We start from the raw sequence: 22,423 nt of genomic DNA on the forward strand, positions 1-22,423 counted from the left end.
TTTCAAATGAGAGATAAATCTTGCTTTGTAAGAAATGATCTCACTAATACATCATGTCAGTATCCATGAAAAACGCCTGAACTTAGATTTTGGTGGGCTTAATGGGTACACTTATCCTACTATTTTAAAACATTTGTTAGAAAATTAGAAAATTAATCAAAGGATAATCATTTAAAAGTTACATTACGTTGATTGCGTAATTAAAATAGTGACATTACTAATTATACATTTTAAATAGGGTAACTAGTCGTCTGTAACCTATTACATTTCCAAAATAACCTTCATAACCCTTCTAAGCGGACGTAATAATGTGGTGTTTGTTTTGTTTTTTTTACATAGGCTATATGTGCCCTCTTAAAAAACAATTAAAAACACGCCTACGTCATCCTGCCCGCACACATCACGCACGCTGCCCTGGATGCAATGTGACGCCAAAGTCTCGCGGAGTAAAAACACCGGCCATCTTTCTGCGTTTACAGCAGGACACTTTGTGCTCGGGTAGTGTGAACCGAGACCGCTGCCACCACTTTCAGAATAAGCGTACAAGTTTTTGGCAAGTGTAATTTTGTTATCCAAGCATTCAGACTTCAAACAAACCGGACACACAAACCATGTCTGTGTTCACACTGCTGCAGAGTTGAGCCGCTGACATCCTGGTCCGGATCGATGTTTGTCTGAACTGTCGCCACAAATGGAAATGGTGCCGAGCGAGGAGAACCAGTTCGTACCCAAAGAGGTGAGCTTTTATCACGGACTCAGCCCAGGCCGGAGAACCAGCCTCTGGGGCGTTAGCTGTCACCTCCCTTTGCTCATTATGAATGGCTAAACTTTTGCACCACTTTGTAAGTTTACGATGTTGGCGTGTCGTCTAAATGCTAACAGTTAGCTCAACATGACTTGGACGGCCTAACATGACACGGCTAACAGCTAGCACCAGTTAGCAGCTACTTTCTATATATCTCAACACAAAGTGGAATTATGTTGCCAGCTAAAGCGTTAGCACCATTATCATTGCATTATCTAGCATTAATGACTATTATAGGAAACTTCCGTGGTTGACATCCTTTTAACCCCCCAAAACAAAGACGACATTTGTCAATATTAGTTAGCCAGCTTGCTCTTTATTTTGGCTAGCTAATGTCGTTAGCTTCAAGTATGGTTATTGGCAACAACTCCAGCTAATCTGGGTGTTTTTATTGAAGTTGTTAAACCCAAAACACATTGTTACATGACTGGCTAGTGTAAGAGTAAGTTAACATTTATCACTAATACTTGTTTTACAGATATGGTTGATCTGATTAGTTGTTGTCCCTGTTTGGGGGGATTGTTTTGAATGAAGCTGTAAACGGAAGCGCTAGCTCGTCATATTGGGCAGCTAACGCTGAAGTGAAGCTAGTCGCGAAGGTGCAGATGTTTGTAACATAACCATTTGTGTCAATATTAGTTATTTTTCTAATGTTTGTGTTGAATTGTTTGTCCTTCTTATGCTGACAACCCTGACGAGCTCAGCTGACATGATAAGTTATTCAGCCTTCGCTTGTTTATTCTGCTGTGTTTGATGTTTACGTGTAACTAAAACAATAACCCATCAGTGTTAATCCACATTGTTGCAAATGCACGATGTTTTGTCACTTAAGTAGAAAAATAATCGACTATATTTGCCACTGTCGTCTCCATTGATGGTTGGTTGCTGACATGTTAAGTCTGAATTAAACATAAACGTCATATAGGCTACGATTAGTATATTGGCAGTCATTTAACTGTGCTATTGTGTCAAATATCTAAGAGGTTGCCGCAACTAATTTGGAGCTCCAGTATTTAATTATGGGTGGTGTTTATTGCAGTTTGGCTGCATTTACGCTCGCTGCAGAGTCATACGTCAGGCGTGGGACGTCACTCATTTGTATATAAGGGACTGGTGGGTACACAGACTTGATGATGCAGCACACCACACCACACTTAATTTTAATATAAGGCACAGTAATAGTGTCAACTTTTACACAACTTGTTAATGGATCTAATAAAAAAACACCTGGACAAGCTTATTGTTTACAAGGATGACTTGAGCTGGTGAGGAGTCAATAGGTTTGTATCCTATACATTTCACTTTAGCAGCAAAGCAATGATTTTTAAGGCTTATTTGTAAAAATGATATTTGGCTGTTAAAAAAGAAAGCTACAATGGAGAGTGGTTGAGAGAATTATTATGTTTGTAAATTTAACATTTATGTTACCATGCAGGATAGTAAGAACAGATTCTAATTTACTGTGACGGCCTGAGAAGTGCCAAAAGTCACCTGAAAGAGGGGAAGGAGGGTATGGGACAAAAAAGAAGAATAAGCAATTAATCAAACAGAAGTAAAACAATTGCAAATAAAACATTTACAAGTTTTAATCAAATGGGAGATGGGAAAGTGTCTTTAAAATTATATTTTAAAATATATAAATAATTTAACCTACTGTTGTCAAAACATTTTTGAAAAAAGTAGAACTGCAAATGTTTTTTTATTGTTTTGTTTTTTTTAGATATACGTGCAAGCCTGTTGTTGCAAATGCAGCTGTATTTTTGTCCTTTGGCGCTTTTGACAAGCTGGTAGGACAGGAACATCATTTGTTGTGATCATTGTCAAAACTTTATCAGTATTGTCTATGCAAAAACTATGCAAAGCTAGTATCACAAAATGTACTGCAATATTAGTTGCGCCACTTAAGTTCTGTTGCTGAAATGATCACAGTGTTTAAAGCTGTTGTGAAACAAGGCATAAGCCGAAGTGTAGGTGGGGTAGTGTTGACATGAGCTGCAGTTGTGGATGGAAGTGGAAGAGATGTGCACTGGGATAACAGAAGTTATTAAGTTATTAAGGGCCCAAAGAAACCTTTGTGAAAGGAGAAGCCAAGTTAACAACCCCAGTTATGTAACCACACTCAACTCTGTAAAGGAAGCAGGCTACTGAATGGCGTTATGTTTATGATGGTTTTGCTGTATAGATGGTAACAAAACCCCTTTTGCCAAAATGCCACCATATGTACATCTTTCTTTTGATATGTTGTTTCTGTAAGAATTAGGACTGGGCTGATACTGTATTTTTTGCACATGTAGATACTGATATTAGGAAGTAAAAATAAAATCAGATTTTGATGTATTTACAGATAATCGTAGCTACAACAGAAAAAAAATCACATAGTTTTGCAGTGATCCCTTAAATGTGGTTATTTAACCCTTGTGACAAAGATATATATATAATGGAGGCATGATATTTTACAGTTTAACAATAAACATCATATAAAATGACATTGCTGCACTGAAACACTAAACTTCACTGGGAATGTATCTCTGTTGAGATTTATTTAATAATGAATAATAATAATAATAATAAATTAATAATCATAGTGCGACCCTGGGTTTGTTTTTAATTTAATTTAACTGAGCTGTGAGAGGAGTGAGATTATTTGAAACCATAAAATTATTGGCCGTAATTGATTGATTGCATGATTTGTCATAACAAGGTCGACATCTGTGACCCGACAAGTTTCTCTTGCCTAACTGGCCTGTTGTTATGCAGAAAAGGCATTGATTGTTAATGATTAATCTTGTCAATCAAAGTTTCTTCCACAAGAAAATTGGCTTCACTGTACATCACGCAGTTTGTGTTGACAGCCTTTTAAAGAAAGACAGGTTCTCAAAACACATAACACCGTTCAAGTAGAAGGACATTAATACTTACTAAGCATATTTCTGTTTGATACGTACACAAGTTAAGACAAGCCATAAAAAAACTCATGAACATGCAGGGTTAGCCATCCTTTTAGTATTAAAACTGAATTAGTTAAAACCATTAGTGTTCCACAGTTTAAATGTTTAGCATTCTTAAGATGCCAGAAAGCTGTCTCATATCACGTTCTACTTGCTTTGTGTTATGACTTTGCTGAGATAGCTTTCGTTTTTCAAGGGAAAGGTTAAGTTTTCATTTTGTAGTCATACATAAAAACTTCTGTGGCTGTTATGACGGTTCTCTCACTTGCAGTGACACAAGGTTGCCATTAGTCTGTGAACCGATCAACAGTTTGAGGTCACTAATTTACTTTGTTGATTCACGTTTTGAATAAACACAACATGAATTTATTGTTAATATCGCTCCTAACAGTAGAGTTTCTTCCTCTATCCTGGTCAGCTAACATTTACCAGCCATCGTCACTACTTATCAGTGCTATTATTTGGATTTCAGTATACAAATTAATGGTAGGTTCCTTGTCAAAGTGTCAGCTGTAGTCGACAAATTAACTGTCTACAATAAGGTTTATTGAAATAAGATTGTTGGCTATTAAATTAACTCCTTTCATCTCTTGTCTTGTGTGTTTTTAGTTTTTGTGAGCAGATGTAGTTAGAGTGTATTAATAGATGTTTATGGATACTGACACTATCTTAAGTCATAATTTTTATGCCATTTAGAATCAGTTACAGCCATAAACAAATACTGCCATTGCTTTACCGTACCTGTGGCTTCATGTCAGCACCTTGTGATTATATCCATGGTAAAAATAACCTTTAATCTCATAATACACTTGTGTGTTGTCAGCTGCAGCTCCTATATAGGACCTGTTACTCACATTTTGCCAAGATCACAAACCTCACAAAGATGTTGCAGAAGCCTGACTAACCTGAAAAAAGTCCTGTAATTATCACTCTTTCACTAGCCAGGAGGTGTATTTGCCAGACAAACAATTTTAGGTATGAGCCTACCTGTCAGCATGGTGCATCCTAAATGTGTTTAGGGTAATTAGAATGGTATGTGTTACAACTTCTGTTTATTGCTGTGTGTGGTTATCTCTTTGTCTCCACATATTATCAGGGTGTGTTTTGGAGTTGCAGACAGAGTATTTTTGATGAAATGAAGAGGATTTCTCAGGTAGCCTTGCATTGTGTGTGTGTGTGTGTGGAAGAGAGCTCACAAAATAGCATGGTATTATATAGTTGCATGAAGCAGCACTGTGATGACTGTCATACTGGAGACACAATCCAGACATTCTTCAATTAGGAGGAAGCTTCACATGTAACAGCGTCATAAGAGACATGCAATAAAACTAATGACCACCAAAAGACAAATGTGTTGTCTGTTAATGACATACTAGACATAACACACATTTCTGAAGACAAAAATTACATTTAAGGATGGATAACATTTCAAATCAACAATTCTTTTCTATAAAAACAACTGTCAATTTACAAAATCAGCAAAGCGTCAGTGTTTCATATTCTCGTAACAAAATATCAGAACAAAGTGTTACCTCAATATCCTAGAGATTTATCAAAATTATGATTTAAATACAGCAATGTATGATCAAATACAAGTAAACATTGTATTAGCTGGAGTAATAGCTGATCAACTAAAGCTGCATAGGATCATTGTGTCATTATGTATATGTGCTCAATATTGACTTTCCTAAACTTTTACACAATAGTAAACAATTGTTTTCAGTTCACTGAATTAAAATATTTTGTAGCTGCTCACCATTATGTGAGGTTATGGAAGCTGGTCTGACATTATAGAGATGCATCAGTCCGACTCTTCTGATATGTGGGCTTTGGGTGTACCACTGTTTAATTAATAAGCTGTATATCTGAGAAACTGGGATAATTCTTTTATGTGTAAGGCCAAACCAGACTTGACTTAAACATTGCTTCTCTAACTTTGTAAATCAAAATGTAACAAATAAATACATCAATTTATTGAATTGTTACCTATTAAACTAATGGTATCCGGTACCAGAATAGACCATTGCCATCAATACCCGATCCAGCCATTTGAGTCAGTATGGGACCGATATTGGTGCATCTTTATGACATGATCTTTGTACACTCAGTGCATTAGTACTGGCTAAGTGGATTTTTCAGCCAGTTTTTATTTCCTGAGTCGTCAGTATGAGCTGTTAGTCTGCCAATCATTTAAGCCTGACCAGGCACAGACAGTCAACTATGAGGGCAGTTTAGATTACAAAGTGACTCACTGCCTCTTGAAACCCTTGATCCTGTTGGAAAACAATTTAAACTAGGTGTTACACAATAAAATGAAGCATGATTCAGCAATGGCATGGCCTCTTTTTCTTTCTTTTTTTAACCTAAAGTAACTGTGTATATGTGTGTATGTTTTTGTTTTTGTTTTGATTTGTTATTGAATTTTGACCCAAAGATCAGCAACTGCCTGGAGAGCTGGCATGTCCAGTCACTTGTAAGGATGGTTCTTACTGATGTCAGTGAATGAGAGAGCCTTAAGTCATCTGTTATACAGCCAACTTCAAATTATGTCTGTCTCAGGCAAATTCCTATTAAGCCTGTGCTGAATCATAAGTATAGAAGAGAAAATGTGAGCTTCTTTTGAAAGGATGACATCGTGGCGATTAGCTTCTGCATGTCCCTGCCATATCTGTTCATATTTTGTTGGCAAGAATTTCATTTGTTTATACAATTGGCATGAACATTGTTGGTCACTAACCATGTCGTTAAAGGTTATACTGTAGAAACTTCTAATGTCCTGCATTTAGTCACAAAGACCAATGCGTTTGTGGTCAAAAATAACTAAATAGCATCTTGACCCATTGAATACATACATTCTCTTCATGAGAGCTGGGCACAGATAGCTGTGATACCTTACTTTAAAGGGATAGTTTGCATTTTTGAAGCAGGGTTGCATGAAGTTGCAATAGATTGGGGTTGGCACTACCCCAGTTTGAAGAAGCAGGCATTGCAAAATGTTGATTAGCCACGTCAGAAAATCAACATCAGTTTAAGTGTATGCTATATTTATAATGTTTTCATCACTTTACCTTACCATCAGACAGCCCTTTCTTTTGGCACTATATTTTCTCAAATGTAGCACTGCTGCATTCCTACACATGGCAGGGACTGTATTACGCTGTAGATCAGCTGTTCAGGTCAGAAAGTGCTGTTGAAGCATAATACAGAGGGCAACGCGTAGGAATACAGAAGTTCTGCATCTGAGAAAATATAGTGCCAAAGGAAAGGGCTGTCTGACACCAAGATAGAGTGATGGAATTATTCTAAGTATAGCATACACTTGAACTGATTTTGAATCTTTTTTTGGTGGCTAAAATACGTTTTGCTGCTGCCCCTGTCCACAACAGTGTATTGTTTAGTTTCCATGTCGGTACTCATGCCTGCTTCCCTAAATTTGTGGGGTGCTGACCGCCATCTACTGTTGGTCATGCCTTTGACTGTATAGAAATATGGACAACGATTCTCCACTTCCTACTGTTTTTGCAAAAGTTAAGCCAAAATATGCCCTATGTTGCTTCTGTGACGGCATTTGGAGCCAGAGTCTGCGAAGAATAGAAACCAGATCTCAAATCGTGTAGCCTAAATGTAACAGTCTGAAATTAGCAACATTTTCATTGAAACCAGGAATAATAAAAGAAAAAGTAAACAAGTTTATAAATCCGACCAGATTTTTACTTAACTTGATCTTTTCCAGAAATTTAACTCAACTTGTAACAGGTCATATCAGTACTGAGGCATGACACGGAGTGGTATTTTTTCTTATGTGTACTGGCTTGTGTTTCAGATGATAACAGTACAAAATGTTGTAACAGTTTTATTTCAACACTTGGCTTTTCACTGGGCGCTGATAACACACAAAGTACAGAACAAATATACACCATGCTAACTTTTCTCCCATCATCTTGATTTGCAGATCCAAAATGCAGCTGAGGAGCCGAGAGTGCTGTGTATAATCCAAGACACCACCAGTGCAAAGACAGTCAATGAGAGGCTGACCCTTAACCTGCCTGCTTCTACCACCCTCTCCAAACTTTATGAAGATGTTGCCCACAAAGCGGGATATGTCAATGGCACCTTTGACCTTGCCTGGGGAAATACTCCGGACATGGTTAGGACATTTATTAATCTACACAGTTACCTTTGTTTCTGATCACGTGTGTTAAAGGTGTTCCACATTACTGTGCACAGCCTTCAGTGTAATTAAGGATCTCAACTGTGTATTGTGGGCGGAAATGCTCTGTCAAATCTAAATTAGGTCAAGGTAAAAGGTTAAAATTGGTATTGTTTACCTTCCCTTTTTTTTCATTGTTCAACATGATGGTGGCACCTAACAGGTGTGAAGGGGGTGTAGCATTTGAAAACGGGTTTATTAGCTTGATTGTGTGTTGAAAGAGTGAGGGTTACCAACAATAGGCACCTTTTCTCCCCAAACTTGACTCAAGTGTCCAAACAAAAACCTGGGTTACTTAAAGTGATAATTTTTGATTTTTTTGAAGTGGGGGTCATATGAGGTACATATCCATAGTCAGTATCTTAAACTGCAATAGCTGAGGGTTGGCACTCCTCCAGTTTGGAGAAGCAGACAAGAGTATTAGCAGTACCGGAAACTAAGCAATTCACTTCTGCAGACGGGGATAGCAGCAAAACAGCCCTTTCCTTTGGAATTACATGTTCTCATCTGTATTTAAGCACTGTCTGGCGGCAAGTTAAAGCAGTGAAAAAAATCTAAATATAGCATAGACCTTTATTCAGATGGCTAAAATAGATTTTGCTGCTATCTCTGTCCACAGCAGTACATGGCTTACCTACTATGCTGGTACTCTTGTCTGCATGTCCAAACTGGGAGCATGCAGACCCAAATCCACTGTAGTTTTTACACTGTCTAAGTGCCTCATACAACACCACATTAAAAAATACAATCAATCCCTCTAACCTTGAGAAACCAAACTCTGTCTTCCCGATACTGTAATAACTTTGATTGTTTAAGATTTGTGTACAATGTTTAAGTATTAGGTTAGATGGTGAAGTGAAAGTTTGGGGTTTGACGTAGTTGAGGTCAGTGTATGTGTTGTTCTCTGTGCTGCATGTTACCTCTTTTCTAAAAACTAGCAGAAGTGATATGTTTTAAAGTCGACAGCCAACCAACCAACACCTTTTTTCTTGCTGTCAGTGTTCAAAGAGAGATTTTTCCATACCATTGTGCCCTGCAACAAAAAAAACCCAAAGTGTGTAAGAATGGAGTTGCTAAGATAAGCACTGTTATGTTAAACTGTCATATTTTAATTTCTAATGTACTCAGTGTCTGTGCTTGTGTACATACTACCCCCTTTTCTTAAATGAGCCCCATGCTAATCCTGCTGCTGACCCAGGCCAAAGCCCAGGTGCTGTGCCTGTTGTTATCTCACTGAGTAGGTCAGTGGATTAAGCTACTGTATGTTTCCACTGCAGCGCTCTACTTGCCCGTCCTCTGCTTGCCCAGTAGACAGATAGTCTTCTGCTACGCAGCATTGTTCACATGTTGGCTTCAAGCTACTTTCCGCGTCAATACAGAGAATTTACTGAAAATGATTTCACTGGGAATATAAGTCTTGTGAGTTTATTATTTTTAGAGTGCAGAAAACATTTATTTTCAATGTTTCCTGCTTTTTGTCAGCATTAATTTGGCTAAAAACAAAAACCTGCCATTATTTGTGATTTTTATTTTTACTTTGCCTCCCTCTAGGCACCACTGGACCACAGCAGTGAGATGTCACTCTCAGACTCTGGGTTTGAGCCTGGTGGTAAGAGGAATTTCCTCCAGCTGACAGACAAAGATGGAGAGCAACCCCAGATTGTGTCGGTAAGTGGCACAGAATTATCAAAATTAATTCTTTATTTCTTATAGGTCCAGAGTTTAAGATTTTGTGGCATATAGTGGAATGGACTTGGTAGAAATGGAATATAATGTTTATAATTAGGCTTTAATTATTGTATAATCATCTGAAAATAAGAATTGTTGTGTTTTCGTTAGAATGAGCTCTTATTATCTATATTGGGAGCGGGTCCTCCTCCATGGATCCCACCATATTGCCCCGCCATGTTTCTATTGGAGCCCAGAACAAACAAACCAAACACTGGCTCAAGAGGGTCATTCACAGTTTTGTAGACTTAAGGTATGTCATTAAAAGGTTTCCTTTCTGTTTGTGTGTGTTTTTAAGGATGAGTCAGGAACAGCAGATAGTAGTGGAGTCGATGATAGTTCCCAGGAGCGGTTCATTGGGCCGCTACCAAGGGACAGCACAGCAGGCTGCAGTGGTGATTACAGCAGTCCATCTTACTCCTACTCCTCCATCCTCAGCAAATCTGACACAGGTGAGGTTTAGTCACTTATCAGATATATGATATCACTCCTTTTGTACAACCCCAGCTGACTCTTATTTCTTGTCGTCTGCCCCCGCTGTAGGTTACGTGGGCTTGGTCAACCAAGCTATGACCTGCTATTTAAACAGTCTTCTACAAACACTGTTCATGACCCCGGAGTTCAGAAATGCACTCTACAAGTAAGGAGTTATGTTCCTACAGGTCTATGGAGTTTCCACTGGCAATATTTCAACTGTTAAAATTGTTCATTTATTTATTACTCTATTATTCAGCTGGGAGTTTGAGGAGTCAGAAGAGGACCCTGTCACCAGCATTCCCTACCAGCTTCAAAGGCTGTTTGTTCTCCTGCAGACTAGTAAGAAACGAGCAATTGAAACCACTGATGTGACGCGGAGTTTTGGCTGGGACAGCAGTGAGGGTGAGCTTTTGTGGTCTCCTATGACTAGACTCACATGGCTTGTGTGCGTATTTGTAAGAGAGACACCATGTGCCTCTGCATCTGTACATTATACTTTTTGTGCTTTTGTTTTTAGCTTGGCAACAACATGACGTCCAGGAACTGTGCAGGGTCATGTTTGATGCCCTGGAGCAAAAGTGGAAGCAGACTGAGCAGGTAAGAGAAAGCAAAAACTTTTAATAGCAAAAAACCAGCAGCCAGTCTAAGGACTCCCCCCACAATCAAAACAAAAGGCCTACTGTGGGGAAAAGTGAAATGGGCCAGTACGCCCCAGGGTTAGCTGGTCCTTATCTCAGGAGTGGCTATAAACTGCAAACACTTAATCCAGTGTGCGTATGTACAGCCATGTGGTCTGTACACATGAGCTCCTAGTTAGGACAAAATAAACGCATGTGATTGAACCTCATTAAAAATAAAGTCAATAACATACCACAACAATGGATAAATATTTTACTAAGTGGAAATTTTAAGTTAGAAACAGCATGTTGGTAATAGAACTGTTGAATAAGTGACACTATTCTTATTTTTCCCTACTCCACATAAAACACAAAGATTTAGATTATTTTTAAGACCTAGTTAAAATGTTTTATGTAAAGCTTTAATTTTAAGTCAAGATGGGCATATCTCTGTTATTTAATGTCCTGTGTGGAGACACAAGACTAGTTACAGCAACTGCTCTCCATGTGCTAAATTTCCTTCCCCTTTTATGCTAACATAACATATTAAAATATTGTTAACATGTTACTGTGCTAACTTTATGCATATTAACAAGCTAATATCAAACATGCCAGGATGCTAACTGCAGGCATTTTAGGGTATTAGCTGTAGATCAAGCACCTTTGGCTGACAGAATGTACCTTTAAACCAATGTACGTTTAGCTAAGTCTCACATCATAGAGTTGATGCTGCATTCACTATTATTATAATCATGAGTTTCTAACTTGAAATTAATGTTTACTTTCAGTTGTGACTGTGACTGAGAAACTCAGATTTTTCTGAAAGCTACAATATATCCAACTTGGTGCTTACTAATATGGGAATACTTGAAAATCAAGCTAATCCCACATGTCAGCCAAAGTCAGTTGATCAATGTAATAATGTGGTAAGAATATAAGAACTGTAGAAGTGTCTCATTCTTAACAGTTTGTGGTGGCAGAGGGTTTCCCACAGCAGTAAATGCACATTGAGGCTGTCTGTACTGAGGAAATTTAGCAAGAAACATTTTGGTAGCCAAAAGCAAATACTTTATTTTTACAAGTAAAACACATCTATGAAGGCCTGACTGTCATGCCTCCGAATCCTCAGGCTGACCTCATCAACCAGCTGTACCAGGGGAAGCTCAAGGATTATGTCCGTTGTCTCGAGTGTGGCTATGAGAGCTGGAGGATTGATACCTACTTGGACATCCCTCTTGTAATCAGACCCTTCGGAGCCAGCCAGGCCTACGGCAGTGTGGTATGTTTCTTTACATTATATTTCTGTCAAAATTTCACATATTGGCATCACATCAAGGCTGCCATGACTTCACTGCTCACAGCTAATGTCAATCTAGTTTATGACCACTCAGTAATTAGATCTGCCTCTAAATGTACCTGTAACCAATTTTGCTGCCACAGGAGGAGGCTTTGCAGGCATTCATCCAACCAGAAACTCTGGATGGGCCCAACCAGTACTTCTGTGAACGCTGCAAAAAGAAATGTGACGCCCGCAAGGTGAGCACACTGAAAATGTGATGTGGGAGTTGTGTTCATAGAATACAGTGGTCTGTTATTGACCTGCCTACCTCTCTGATACATTCCTCTCTGCACAGGGTCTGAGATTTCTGCATTTTCCCTACCTGCTGACACTACAGCTGAAGCGGTTTGATTTCGATTATACCACTATGCATCGCATCAAGCTCAATGACCGCATGACTTTCCCAGAGGAGCTTGACATGAGTCCTTTCATTGATGTGGAAGATGAGGTATGGGTCAGCTCAAATTAGATTTTTGTGTCCCCTTTTTATTTTACTGTTAGCCATGAGTATCAAATTATCAATTACTTGTTGTGACTCTATGTTATGGTTGGAAAAAGATACATGTACCACACTCGACTTCATTGTGTTTTCTGATCATGTAACATCTTTATCATGAAGTCCAGACCAGAGATACTTGGAGTTTTCTTTTGGCTGAACACAAGGGAAAGACACATTAATTAACACCTCTATATAGACAACATGTTTTGTTTTATCCTGTTTTATCTTGAAGGATGCTTGAATTAATGTGTCAATTATTCTCTTGATTAATTAATAAGTTGTTCAGTCCATAAAATGGTGAAAATTGCCAATCACGGTTTCCTAAAGCCCAAGCTGACGTCCTCAAATGTCCTGTTTTTCTGACCAAAAGTCCACAACCCAAATATAGTCAGTTTACTGTCATAAAGAACTAAAGAAACCAGAAAATATTCATATCTGAGAAGCTGGAATCACAGAATGTGGACATTTTTATCTATAAAAATGCACCAAATGATTAATTGATTGTCAGAGTAGTTAATGATCAATGTAATAGTTAGCAACTAATCAATAGATTGTGAACTGAGAAATGTTTTCAGAATTTAAAAAATAATCAATATGGGTAAAAGTATTTTCAAAATCTACTTCCAGTGTTGAACAACCCACAACATTTCTGTATCATTAAAAAGAAACCCCTTCTTAATTCTGATGTGTTTTTCATTTGTTTGTTTGTTTTATGGCCTCCTCTGTAGAAGTCTCCTCAAACTGAAAGCTGCACTGACAGTGGAGCAGAGAATGAAGGCAGTTGCCACAGCGACCAGATGAGCAATGATTTTTCCACAGATGATTGTGTGGATGAGGGCATCTGCCTGGACAGCACTGGCAGCACAGAGAGGGTGTTGAAGCCAAAGGTAATCATCATCGTGAGCACTGTATTGATACGGTTAATAGTTATAAATATGCTAAAGGTATATTAAAATGCATATGACAAAACAATACAAGCAGTTGCAGATGCTACAAGGCACAAGGGATCACTAAGAGTTAAATGAAAACTATGGGAGATTTTTGGAAGATAATTTGAAAAGTAGAGTGTCAGAGGTGAGGCAGTGAAGGCTTTTCTGAAGGTTTGTTGTGGCTCAACATCCGACTAGGACACCCTATTTTGGTTTTTGATTTAATTTCTGTCTCATCAGTTGCTGCTGTGCCATTATAGTAATGAGAGGGGATTCCAGGAAATGTTTTCGAGCAACTGTCTGCTGTCAGTCAAAGCTGAAAAAGTGGCCCTTTACTTCCTTGTTTGTGTTATGTGAAATATCTGTTTCTAACTTTACAGGTCATGCTGGTTTTCTTACATAGAACTGTCTCTCTGCATGCTTTCCCCATTAATATACTCAATATTTACTGGATTGGAATGTAGCATGTATTATGCCTATATCTTGTCCTTGCAAATTAAATAGTATTGGAGGATTTTAGCATTGTGAACATCAGTCCTGCATGTTGACCTCGATTATGATGATTCAAGTTGTTTTTTGCTTTTGTCTGAACAAAAATATTTTTCTTTGTCTAACCTCAGAGTTTACTGACCTTTGAGCTGTTCTCCGTCATGGTCCATTCGGGGAGTGCTGCAGGTGGCCACTATTATGCCTGCATCAAATCCTTCAGCGATGGCCAGTGGTACAGCTTCAATGATCAGCATGTTAGCAAGGTCAGCATCAACCCTTAAGTGACCTATTTTGCCCTCTTGCAGTACTTAAATGTCAGCCAGAATGACGAATTGGACTATTTCACTGCTAGACCTATTTATACATACTTTATTATTTTAAGACACAAATGCACCCCATGCCCCTGTCATTTTAAAATACTACTTATTATTAGCAAAGCAATTTCTGTTGAAAGAGTGTCAGTGCCTTCTATGTGTTTTTAATTGGCAGATCACCCAGGATGATATCAGAAAGACATATGGGGGATCCTCAGGGAGCAGAGGCTATTATTCCAGTGCCTTTGCAAGGTCAGTTGTCTCTCATGTTGGTTTAAATGGTATATAGCTTTCTAAAAGTGCACCTGCATACAACATTCTTTGATATGTGAGGACGGAATACTGAGGGATGCTGTGACCATGAACGACTGACTGATGAATACTTTCATCATCCCAGATCATCCTTAAGAATTTCTAGTCTTTACGACCACTCAAAGCATTTTACATTACATCTCATTCACCCATTCACACACATTCATCATTCACACACATTCATACACTGATGGCAGGGGCTACCACGCAGGCCAACCTGCACATCAGGAGGAATTGGAGGACAACCGCTCTACCTCCTGAGCCACAGCCGCCCTTACAGCTTACAGTACATTGACTTATGGAATAGAGCTGTAATGAACTTTGATCTTTAACCTGTAATTTACAATTTATCCCTGTTCAAATAAAAAACAAGCGTGACCTTGTTTTATACTACATTCACTGACAAGACATTGTTTTTTCTTTCTCCCTGCAGCTCTACAAATGCATATATGCTGATTTATAGATTGAAAGATCCCTCAAGGAATGCAAGTAAGAAATTCATTCATTTAAATCTGCCACAGATAATGCCAGATTTGACACCAACACAGATATGACAAGCAGTGATGGCCTCAAGATGTTTGAGGACATCATTTATGCCACATTGTTGATTCTCCTGGCTGAAAGACCTGCTGCAAAATCAAGTATCTGCTACAGAACTGAAATAAGAAATAATCAGAACATGTCTGGTTTAAGCTACAAAATGTAATGTTTAGAAACTTTCCAAATTCATCAAATGTATTGTAGCTGGCCATTGTTGGCCTTGGTTTACCAAAGCATAAGAATCAGTAAAAGAGTATGTGTACATGAATAAATACCAGCTATATTTTTTGATATGCCAGTAGATTTAATGTATATATGTCTGTCCTGTCTGTAGAGTATTTATCCGTGGATGACTTCCCAGAGCACATAAAGAGTTTGGTTCAGAAAGAGAAAGAGTCTGAAGAGCAGGAAAAGAGGCAGAGGGAGATTGAGCGCAATACCTGCAAGGTACATGGTCATTTGGCTTGAATCAGAAACCATTGTTCCTCTGAGTGAAAATCAGTTGATGCACAGCCTCTTTTTTTTTTTTTTTTTAAAAGTCTTATTTTTATTACTGTCTTACTTTTCTCTATTCAGATCAAGCTTTTCTGCATGCATCCTGTGAAAATGATGATGGAGAGCAAGCTGGAAGTGCACAAAGACAAAACTCTCAGAGAAGCAACAGAAATGGCCTACAAGGTTTGTTGGTTTATTTGTTTTCCAGCAACATGGCTCATGAATGCCACGTGTTTCCACAGCTGACATTTGAAATCCTTGAAATACTGGTGATTTGTCCCAAAATACACTGATTTACTTGTGTTGTTATGTTTGTGTGTTCTGTATTTCAGCTGATGGAGCTGGAGGGAACGGCCCCTCTTGACTGCTGTCGCTTGGTGAAGTATGATGAGTTCCACGAGTACCTGGAGCGCTCCTATGAAGGAGAGGAGGACACACCGATGGGCCTGCTGCTGGGAGGAGTCAAGTCCTCGTACATGTTCGACTTGCTACTAGAGACCCGCAGGCCAGAGCAAGTGTTCCAGCCTTACAAACCTGGAGGTCAGTGGCACAGTACTGTTGAGTCAAGCAAACCTGTACATTAGTAATGTGTTGTAGATAACAAAATTCTATGAAATGTTTTTATTAGTCATGCACAGGTAATTATGTACAGTCTTCCAAGTATGAATAAAGCCCAGGTAGCAGATTGTACATGACCAAGTCAACTCTACAGACAATGGCGACCAACCAACATGGCTGGTAGTCATTAATTGTAGATGTGCAGGTGGTCAGAATATAAAGCAAAATAATTTGGATTTTGACTTCAACCATAATTGTAAGTGGTTTTGTATGTCTTTGTGCATGTGTCTTCCTGTTTGTTTGTTTTTTACAGAGGTGATGGTGAAGGTTCATGTTGTGGATCTTAAGACTGAGACCATCACCACTCCAATCAGCGTCCGGGCGTACCTGAACCAGACCATCACTGAATTCAAACAGCTAATTGCACAGGTTCGCTACTCCTCTCTGCTTATATATTTAAAGCTCTATCTTCTCTTCTTTCCTTAACTTTTTATTTTTAACATCAACACAAAAAAAATGTCTTCTTTGGAAAACATTTCTCTATATCCATTGTTATAGGGCTAGGTGCCAGTTTTGCAGACTTTAATCTTACACACCTTTCTTACCACGTTTCTTTACAGGCAACAGGGCTATCTGCAGATATGATGCGTGTGGTTCTTGAGCGCTGCTATAATGACCTCCGGCTCCTCTATGTACCAAACAAAACACTGAAAGCAGAGGGTTTCTTCAGGAGTAACAAGGTCCGTACACTGTTTGTCTTTTACTACATATGTGTTGCCATTGTGTGATGTCAGCTTTATGTAAAAAATTGTTACTCAGAAAATATATTTGAACTCTTCTGAACATTACGAAGTTACATTTTTCACCTGTTTTGCATTTTGTTTATTTATTAGGTCTTTGTAGAGAGCTCCGAGTCAGCAGATCATCAAGTCGCTTTCACTGACTCACTCTTGTGGAAACTGTTGGATCGTCACGGGAATACAATCCGACTCCTGGTCTTGCTGCCTGAGCAGTCTCCTGGCACACTGGCCAACAGAACTCTTTGCCAAAAAGTAGGGGGTGACTCTGATGTGCCCTTTGATGGGTCAAAGGGTAACAGAAAATCTGTAGAGGCCATCCTCGAAGAGAGCACTGAAAAGTTAAAGAATCTGTCTCTGCAGCAGCAGCAGGGCTCCAGCACAAGTGACAGCCAGAAAAGCTCTGATGCAAGCGATTTTGAACATATCGAATCCCCGACCCAAGAGGCCGACACAAACTCTTCACTCTGCATGGCTGCAGACAACAGAGAGTTGGAGAACCGGATCAAAGCAACAGCTGGGTGCAGTGGCGGTGCCTCCTCTGACCCAGAGAACCACTTTGTTTGTGAGGAGCGCTCGGACTCTGAGGTAAACAATGACCGCAGCACCAGCTCAGTGGACAGCGACATCTTGAGCTCCAGCCACAGTAGTGACACACTGTGTAATGCAGACAGCGGTCCCATCCAGCTGGCCAATGGCTTGGACTCTCACAGCATCACCAGTAGCCGTCGCTCCAAAGCCCATGAGGGCAAAAAAGAGACCTGGGACACTGCTGAGGAAGACTCTGGAACAGACAGCGAGTATGATGATAATGGGAAGAGCAAGTCAGAGGCTCAGTACCTGTACTTCAGAGTGGAGCCTTGTTCCCAGGACGACTCCTCCTGGGATGCACAAAAATGTATGAACCTATATTTATGATGCAGACTTAAGTAATTACTATCTTTAAGAAACATAGTGCTATTTTATTGCAAACATCATCTTACAGTTCAAACTGAGCACTATTGACTAAATCGAGAGTAAAAAGGAGTAAAACAAAATAATCCTGTGTTTTTCTTTCTTTAAAGAGGGATTTTAAAAATGTCAAATTGTTGTTTCCTATGATCTCCTTCAGGTTTAGTGATTCATGTGGACAAGAGGATAACATTAGCAGCATTTAAGCAGAACCTGGAGCCCTACGTGGGCGTCACCTCAACACAGTTTAAGGTGTTTCGGGTTTACGCCAACAACCAGGAGTTTGAGAGTGTACGGCTAAATGAAACTCTGTCATCGTTCTCTGATGATAACAAGGTAAGGATCAATTTTCATGAGTGACCCTTTGATTAGTGTTTGAGTTACTCAATACATGATTATAATAGACTTGATTTAGACTAAATGACATTTTGTTGTGTTCCATAGATAACTATTCGACTAGGAAGAGCACTGAAAAAGGGTGAATACAGAGTGAAAGTATATCAGCTACTAGTGAATGAAACGGAGGTAAGAACACAATTCATTTTCTGATATTATCATCTATAAAATTGGGATTAAAATATTAAAATGACCGGATAATGGTGATGAACATTGTGTTTCCTAGCCCTGCAAGTTCCTCGTGGACACAGTGTTTGCCAAGGGCATGACTGTCAGACAGTCAAAAGAGGAGCTGCTTCCTCAACTGAAAGAGCAGTGCAAGCTCGACCTCAGCATTGACAGGTAACCTCATGTCGGTGGATCACACATTAGTCATTGGTCAAATATAAAAAGAGATAAAAGATGATATATAGGTGTGTACAAAACAAGTGGTGTGTGTGTGTGTGTGTTCAGGGTCCGTCTCAGGAAAAAGACATGGAAGAATCCTGGCACAGTATTTCTGGATTACCATGTCTATGAGGAAGACATCAGCATCTCCTCCAACTGGGAAGTTTTCCTCGAAGTCCTTAATGGTAACACTGGTTCTTCTATACTAGATACAAAGAATATAATAGACTGTATTTGTTTTTCTGGTACTTGAAACATCTGCTGGAGCTGTAATGTTAAAAGTCATTGTTAAAGATCAATATTTACTGTTGGTAATAAATCTTTTGTCATATCTTCTTTTTGGCACAAACAAGTTGAGTTCAAAGGTGGGAAATAAAACAAATGGTAAAAATTGCTTCCAGAGACTTCAGGCAGTGTCCCATTATAACTTGGAAACCCATGACATGATGGCACACGTGCTCTCTGATAAAAGTAGTACCAAAGTGCAGAGACATGTTTGACTGAACTAATTTCTCAGTTAAAGTGCAGCCTGACCCCTGGTCTACTTTCTGTTTGTCAGAACCAGAGAAGATGAAGTCCATGTCGCAGCTGGCTGTTCTGACCCGCAGATGGAGCCCTGCTACAATGAAGCTGGGGCCCTTCCAAGAAATTATTCTGGAGAGCAGCAGTGTAGAAGAACTGAAGGAGAAGGTATGTCTGACTCCTGCTCAATGTTTCTCATTTTATACACAGTTTACTGTAGTTCATAAAGACAGTGGTTTAACATAATCATGCACACTTATCACCACTCAAATGCTGTCATATTTTAGTGAGTCATTTTGGGAGATGAACTTCATATTGAGGAGAAAAGATGAAAAATAATTTGCCTTGGCAGGTGGTCATAATGATGCCATATAAATTACTATTTGCTGTGAATGATAATTGAGCCTGTTTGTGACTCATTTAATTCTTATGTTTGCAGCTTAGTGAGGTCAGCGATATTCCACTTGAAAACCTGGAGTTTGCAAAGGTACGTAAGATGTACTCCCTCACACAGAATTGTGTTGCTTTACTGTCACTTTCTAAACCTTCCCCCTGTCTGCTGTGTGTAGGGGAGAGGAACATTTCCTTGCGACATCTCTGTGTTGGAGATCCATCAGGATTTGGACTGGAACCCTAAGGTGTCGACCTTAAATGTGTGGCCTCTATACATCTGTGATGATGGAGCTGTGGTCTTCTACAGGTAAAAGAGCTCAAAATAAAGACTTCACTGATGTTTCTCTAGTTTTGCTAAATCATTTGACACAAGCAAAGTCTTCACCATAACATTAAAATGAAATTTAGAACTATAATAAATAACTCTGCTTTGTAGATTTACTAGTAACAACGTAATTATGTAAATTATCTCTGTGTACGATATTGTAACGACAAACATTAAAAATAATTTAATGTTTAAGACAGGTTGTCCAAAATAATATCTGTTTAATTTTTTAAAGATGTAAAAATGCAGATACTTTAGGAAAAGAGGTGTCCAACTTGTTTGAAAGTAAAAATCAGCAGAAACATTATTACATAGTAAAACAATCCAGTTAAGGATGGACTGTTTTTACTTTTACTGGTTTACATTATTTTATCAGTTGTTAGAGCTCTAATGGTGACCGAATTGTGTGCTTGAACACTTTTAGAAAAAGCTGTCACGAAGTGAAAAATATCCACTTAGAATTTCTAATCCAAACCTTTTAATATAAATGTGGAACATTTTATGGCTGAGTCATCCTCCCTGTGATCTGTGTCTGTGCAGGGATAGCACAGAGGAGCCCATGGAGCTGTCAGAGGATGAGCGCAATGAGCTGATGAAGAAGGAGAGCAGCCGTCTGCTCAAGACAGGACACCGTGTCAGCTACTCTCCACGCAAGGAGAAGGCCCTCAAGATCTACCTTGACGGAGGCCCTGCCAAGGACCCGGGGCAGGACTGAGTCACAGCACACCACTCCTGGTTGTTTGGATGGTCTGGCTGATGCAGCAGAGCAGCCAGGCTACAGGACTCAGCCTGAACGTCGGGGCCCAATGATGACTTGAACATCAAGCAGCGTTGTGAGGCTGATGTGCTCTCAACCTCCACTCTGAGCTCCAGGACTCAGGCTCAGAAACCCTATTGTGCACTATAGTGTATTGTACTGTAAAGTTTAAAGGGAAGTACAAAAGCTATTCAATACAGAAAAAGAATCAAATACTGTATAGACAAATCAATCGAGCATAAAGCTCCAGAGATGGATGCAGAGATGTTAGGACTGTGAAACTGAGCTGGAAGGCATCCATCCTGTCTATTTAAGTCTCCTGTCTCCATTCACACCAGTCTTTGCTCCCTGTCACTGCGTGTTTCTCTTCCTGTTTTGGCACACATGTGTTGTCTGTATTAACCATTAATTTAGAAATGAATTTCTTTATGTTTTTGCACCATGTGAACTGGGTGTACATCTCTAGTGTCATCCGCATGTGTGTGTGTGTGTGGTGTTGTACTGAGGGTGAGGGAGCTCTCTCTGGGTTTTTGGCAGTGTATGAGGTTGTTTTGACGCTTCTACCTGCTGCTGCTTGATAGATTGACACAACAGGGTGTAGAAAGCCCACTGGACTTCTCAGTCTGCCTGGGCAACTGCTCTGAGGACTGAAGCTCAGCATCCCAGTCTCTCTGGGCTTCTGATGCTGCCACCAGCTATTCACTGTAGAAATGCCAATATCTGAAGAATTTCTTTTTTTTTGTTGTTGTTGATGTTTATTTCTTTGAGATTTAATATCCTGTGTGGAAATAGTTTAAGATGATTTTAGAAATGTATTAAAATGCTTTTTTTCATAACTGCAGTTTTCTCTCACTGTAAATTAAAATCGCTTTTCAACTCACGTTCAATTTATGATACATTAATATGAAAAATGCAGAGTTGATGTTAAAAATATTTATTTTTTAAAGCAATGCAGGTTTTAGGTGCTGAAGGAACAGAGATTCAGGGATTATTCTTTACATTTATACACATACCAAGATATTGCTTACATTAGTAACATGCTTTTCATGTTACTGTACATTATACAAATCACATACAAGCATCATAAAGTGTTGGAGACTGATTGTGTGTTTTTGGCCCACAGAAATGTGCAATGCAGGCCGGAGTCACCTGAGTGGACAACAGCAGTTTGTCAAATGACAGCTTGCAGTAAATTGTAAACGCAATGAGATCGAAATCTGTGGCTGGACATGTATTTTGGGGTAATAATTGGTGGTTAACAGTAATTCCTTTTCTATGAAATATTTAAATTAGGATTCACAGGAAGGGTTAGGGTTAGGGTTAGAAAAATCTAAGTAATGACTACTGGCTCTTTCACTTGAGAAAGAGCACATTGCACTGAGCCATATTCTAAAATATGTTGCAGTTCAATAACCCCGTAACAAGTTGTATCTTTGTGATTACTTACACTGACTATTTTGGGAACACAATGCTATAGTTGAATGAACAGCTGTGGAACATTGTCAACAAAAACTAATGAATACGATTGATCACAGTGCATTTGGATCAACTGCATTAGGTTTTACATGTGTGATTGATAAACTGGTTACTCCATTTATGTTTCTAAAGTTGGGAAGTTCCTCTTGGCTCAGTGCT

The 22,423-nt window shown here is 39.0% G+C and overlaps 1 protein-coding gene across 1 annotated transcript; it reads left to right on the forward strand.

Moving 5' to 3' along the window:
- The first annotated feature begins 475 nt into the window (after window positions 1–475).
- Window positions 476–21,624, forward strand: usp47 (ubiquitin specific peptidase 47). The gene is made up of 28 exons (XM_053316289.1): window positions 476–736; window positions 7,706–7,900; window positions 9,515–9,631; window positions 9,990–10,143; window positions 10,235–10,331; window positions 10,425–10,570; window positions 10,686–10,765; window positions 11,915–12,064; window positions 12,226–12,321; window positions 12,420–12,572; window positions 13,352–13,510; window positions 14,173–14,304; window positions 14,531–14,607; window positions 15,101–15,156; window positions 15,542–15,654; window positions 15,784–15,885; window positions 16,035–16,242; window positions 16,574–16,689; window positions 16,881–17,000; window positions 17,154–17,955; window positions 18,169–18,344; window positions 18,453–18,533; window positions 18,631–18,746; window positions 18,858–18,976; window positions 19,351–19,481; window positions 19,753–19,800; window positions 19,883–20,013; window positions 20,572–21,624. Exons 1-28 carry the CDS (start codon window positions 692–694, stop codon window positions 20,744–20,746), a joined length of 4,095 nt encoding a protein of 1,364 aa, XP_053172264.1. The 5' UTR covers window positions 476–691; the 3' UTR covers window positions 20,747–21,624.
- Window positions 21,625–22,423: the final 799 nt, after the last annotated feature.

This window comes from Scomber japonicus, chromosome 1 (assembly GCF_027409825.1).
Source record: "Scomber japonicus isolate fScoJap1 chromosome 1, fScoJap1.pri, whole genome shotgun sequence".
Taxonomy (NCBI): domain Eukaryota; kingdom Metazoa; phylum Chordata; class Actinopteri; order Scombriformes; family Scombridae; genus Scomber; species Scomber japonicus.

Coding starts and splice junctions, on each gene's coding strand:
- usp47 (XM_053316289.1), top strand. CDS start 692: ATGGAAATGGTGCCGAGCGAGGAGAACCAGTTCGTACCCAAAGAG. Junction 10,332..10,424: donor TTCAGAAATGCACTCTACAA/GTAAGGAGTTAT, acceptor TCTATTATTCAG/CTGGGAGTTTGAGGAGTCAG. Junction 18,747..18,857: donor CTCGACCTCAGCATTGACAG/GTAACCTCATGT, acceptor GTGTGTGTTCAG/GGTCCGTCTCAGGAAAAAGA.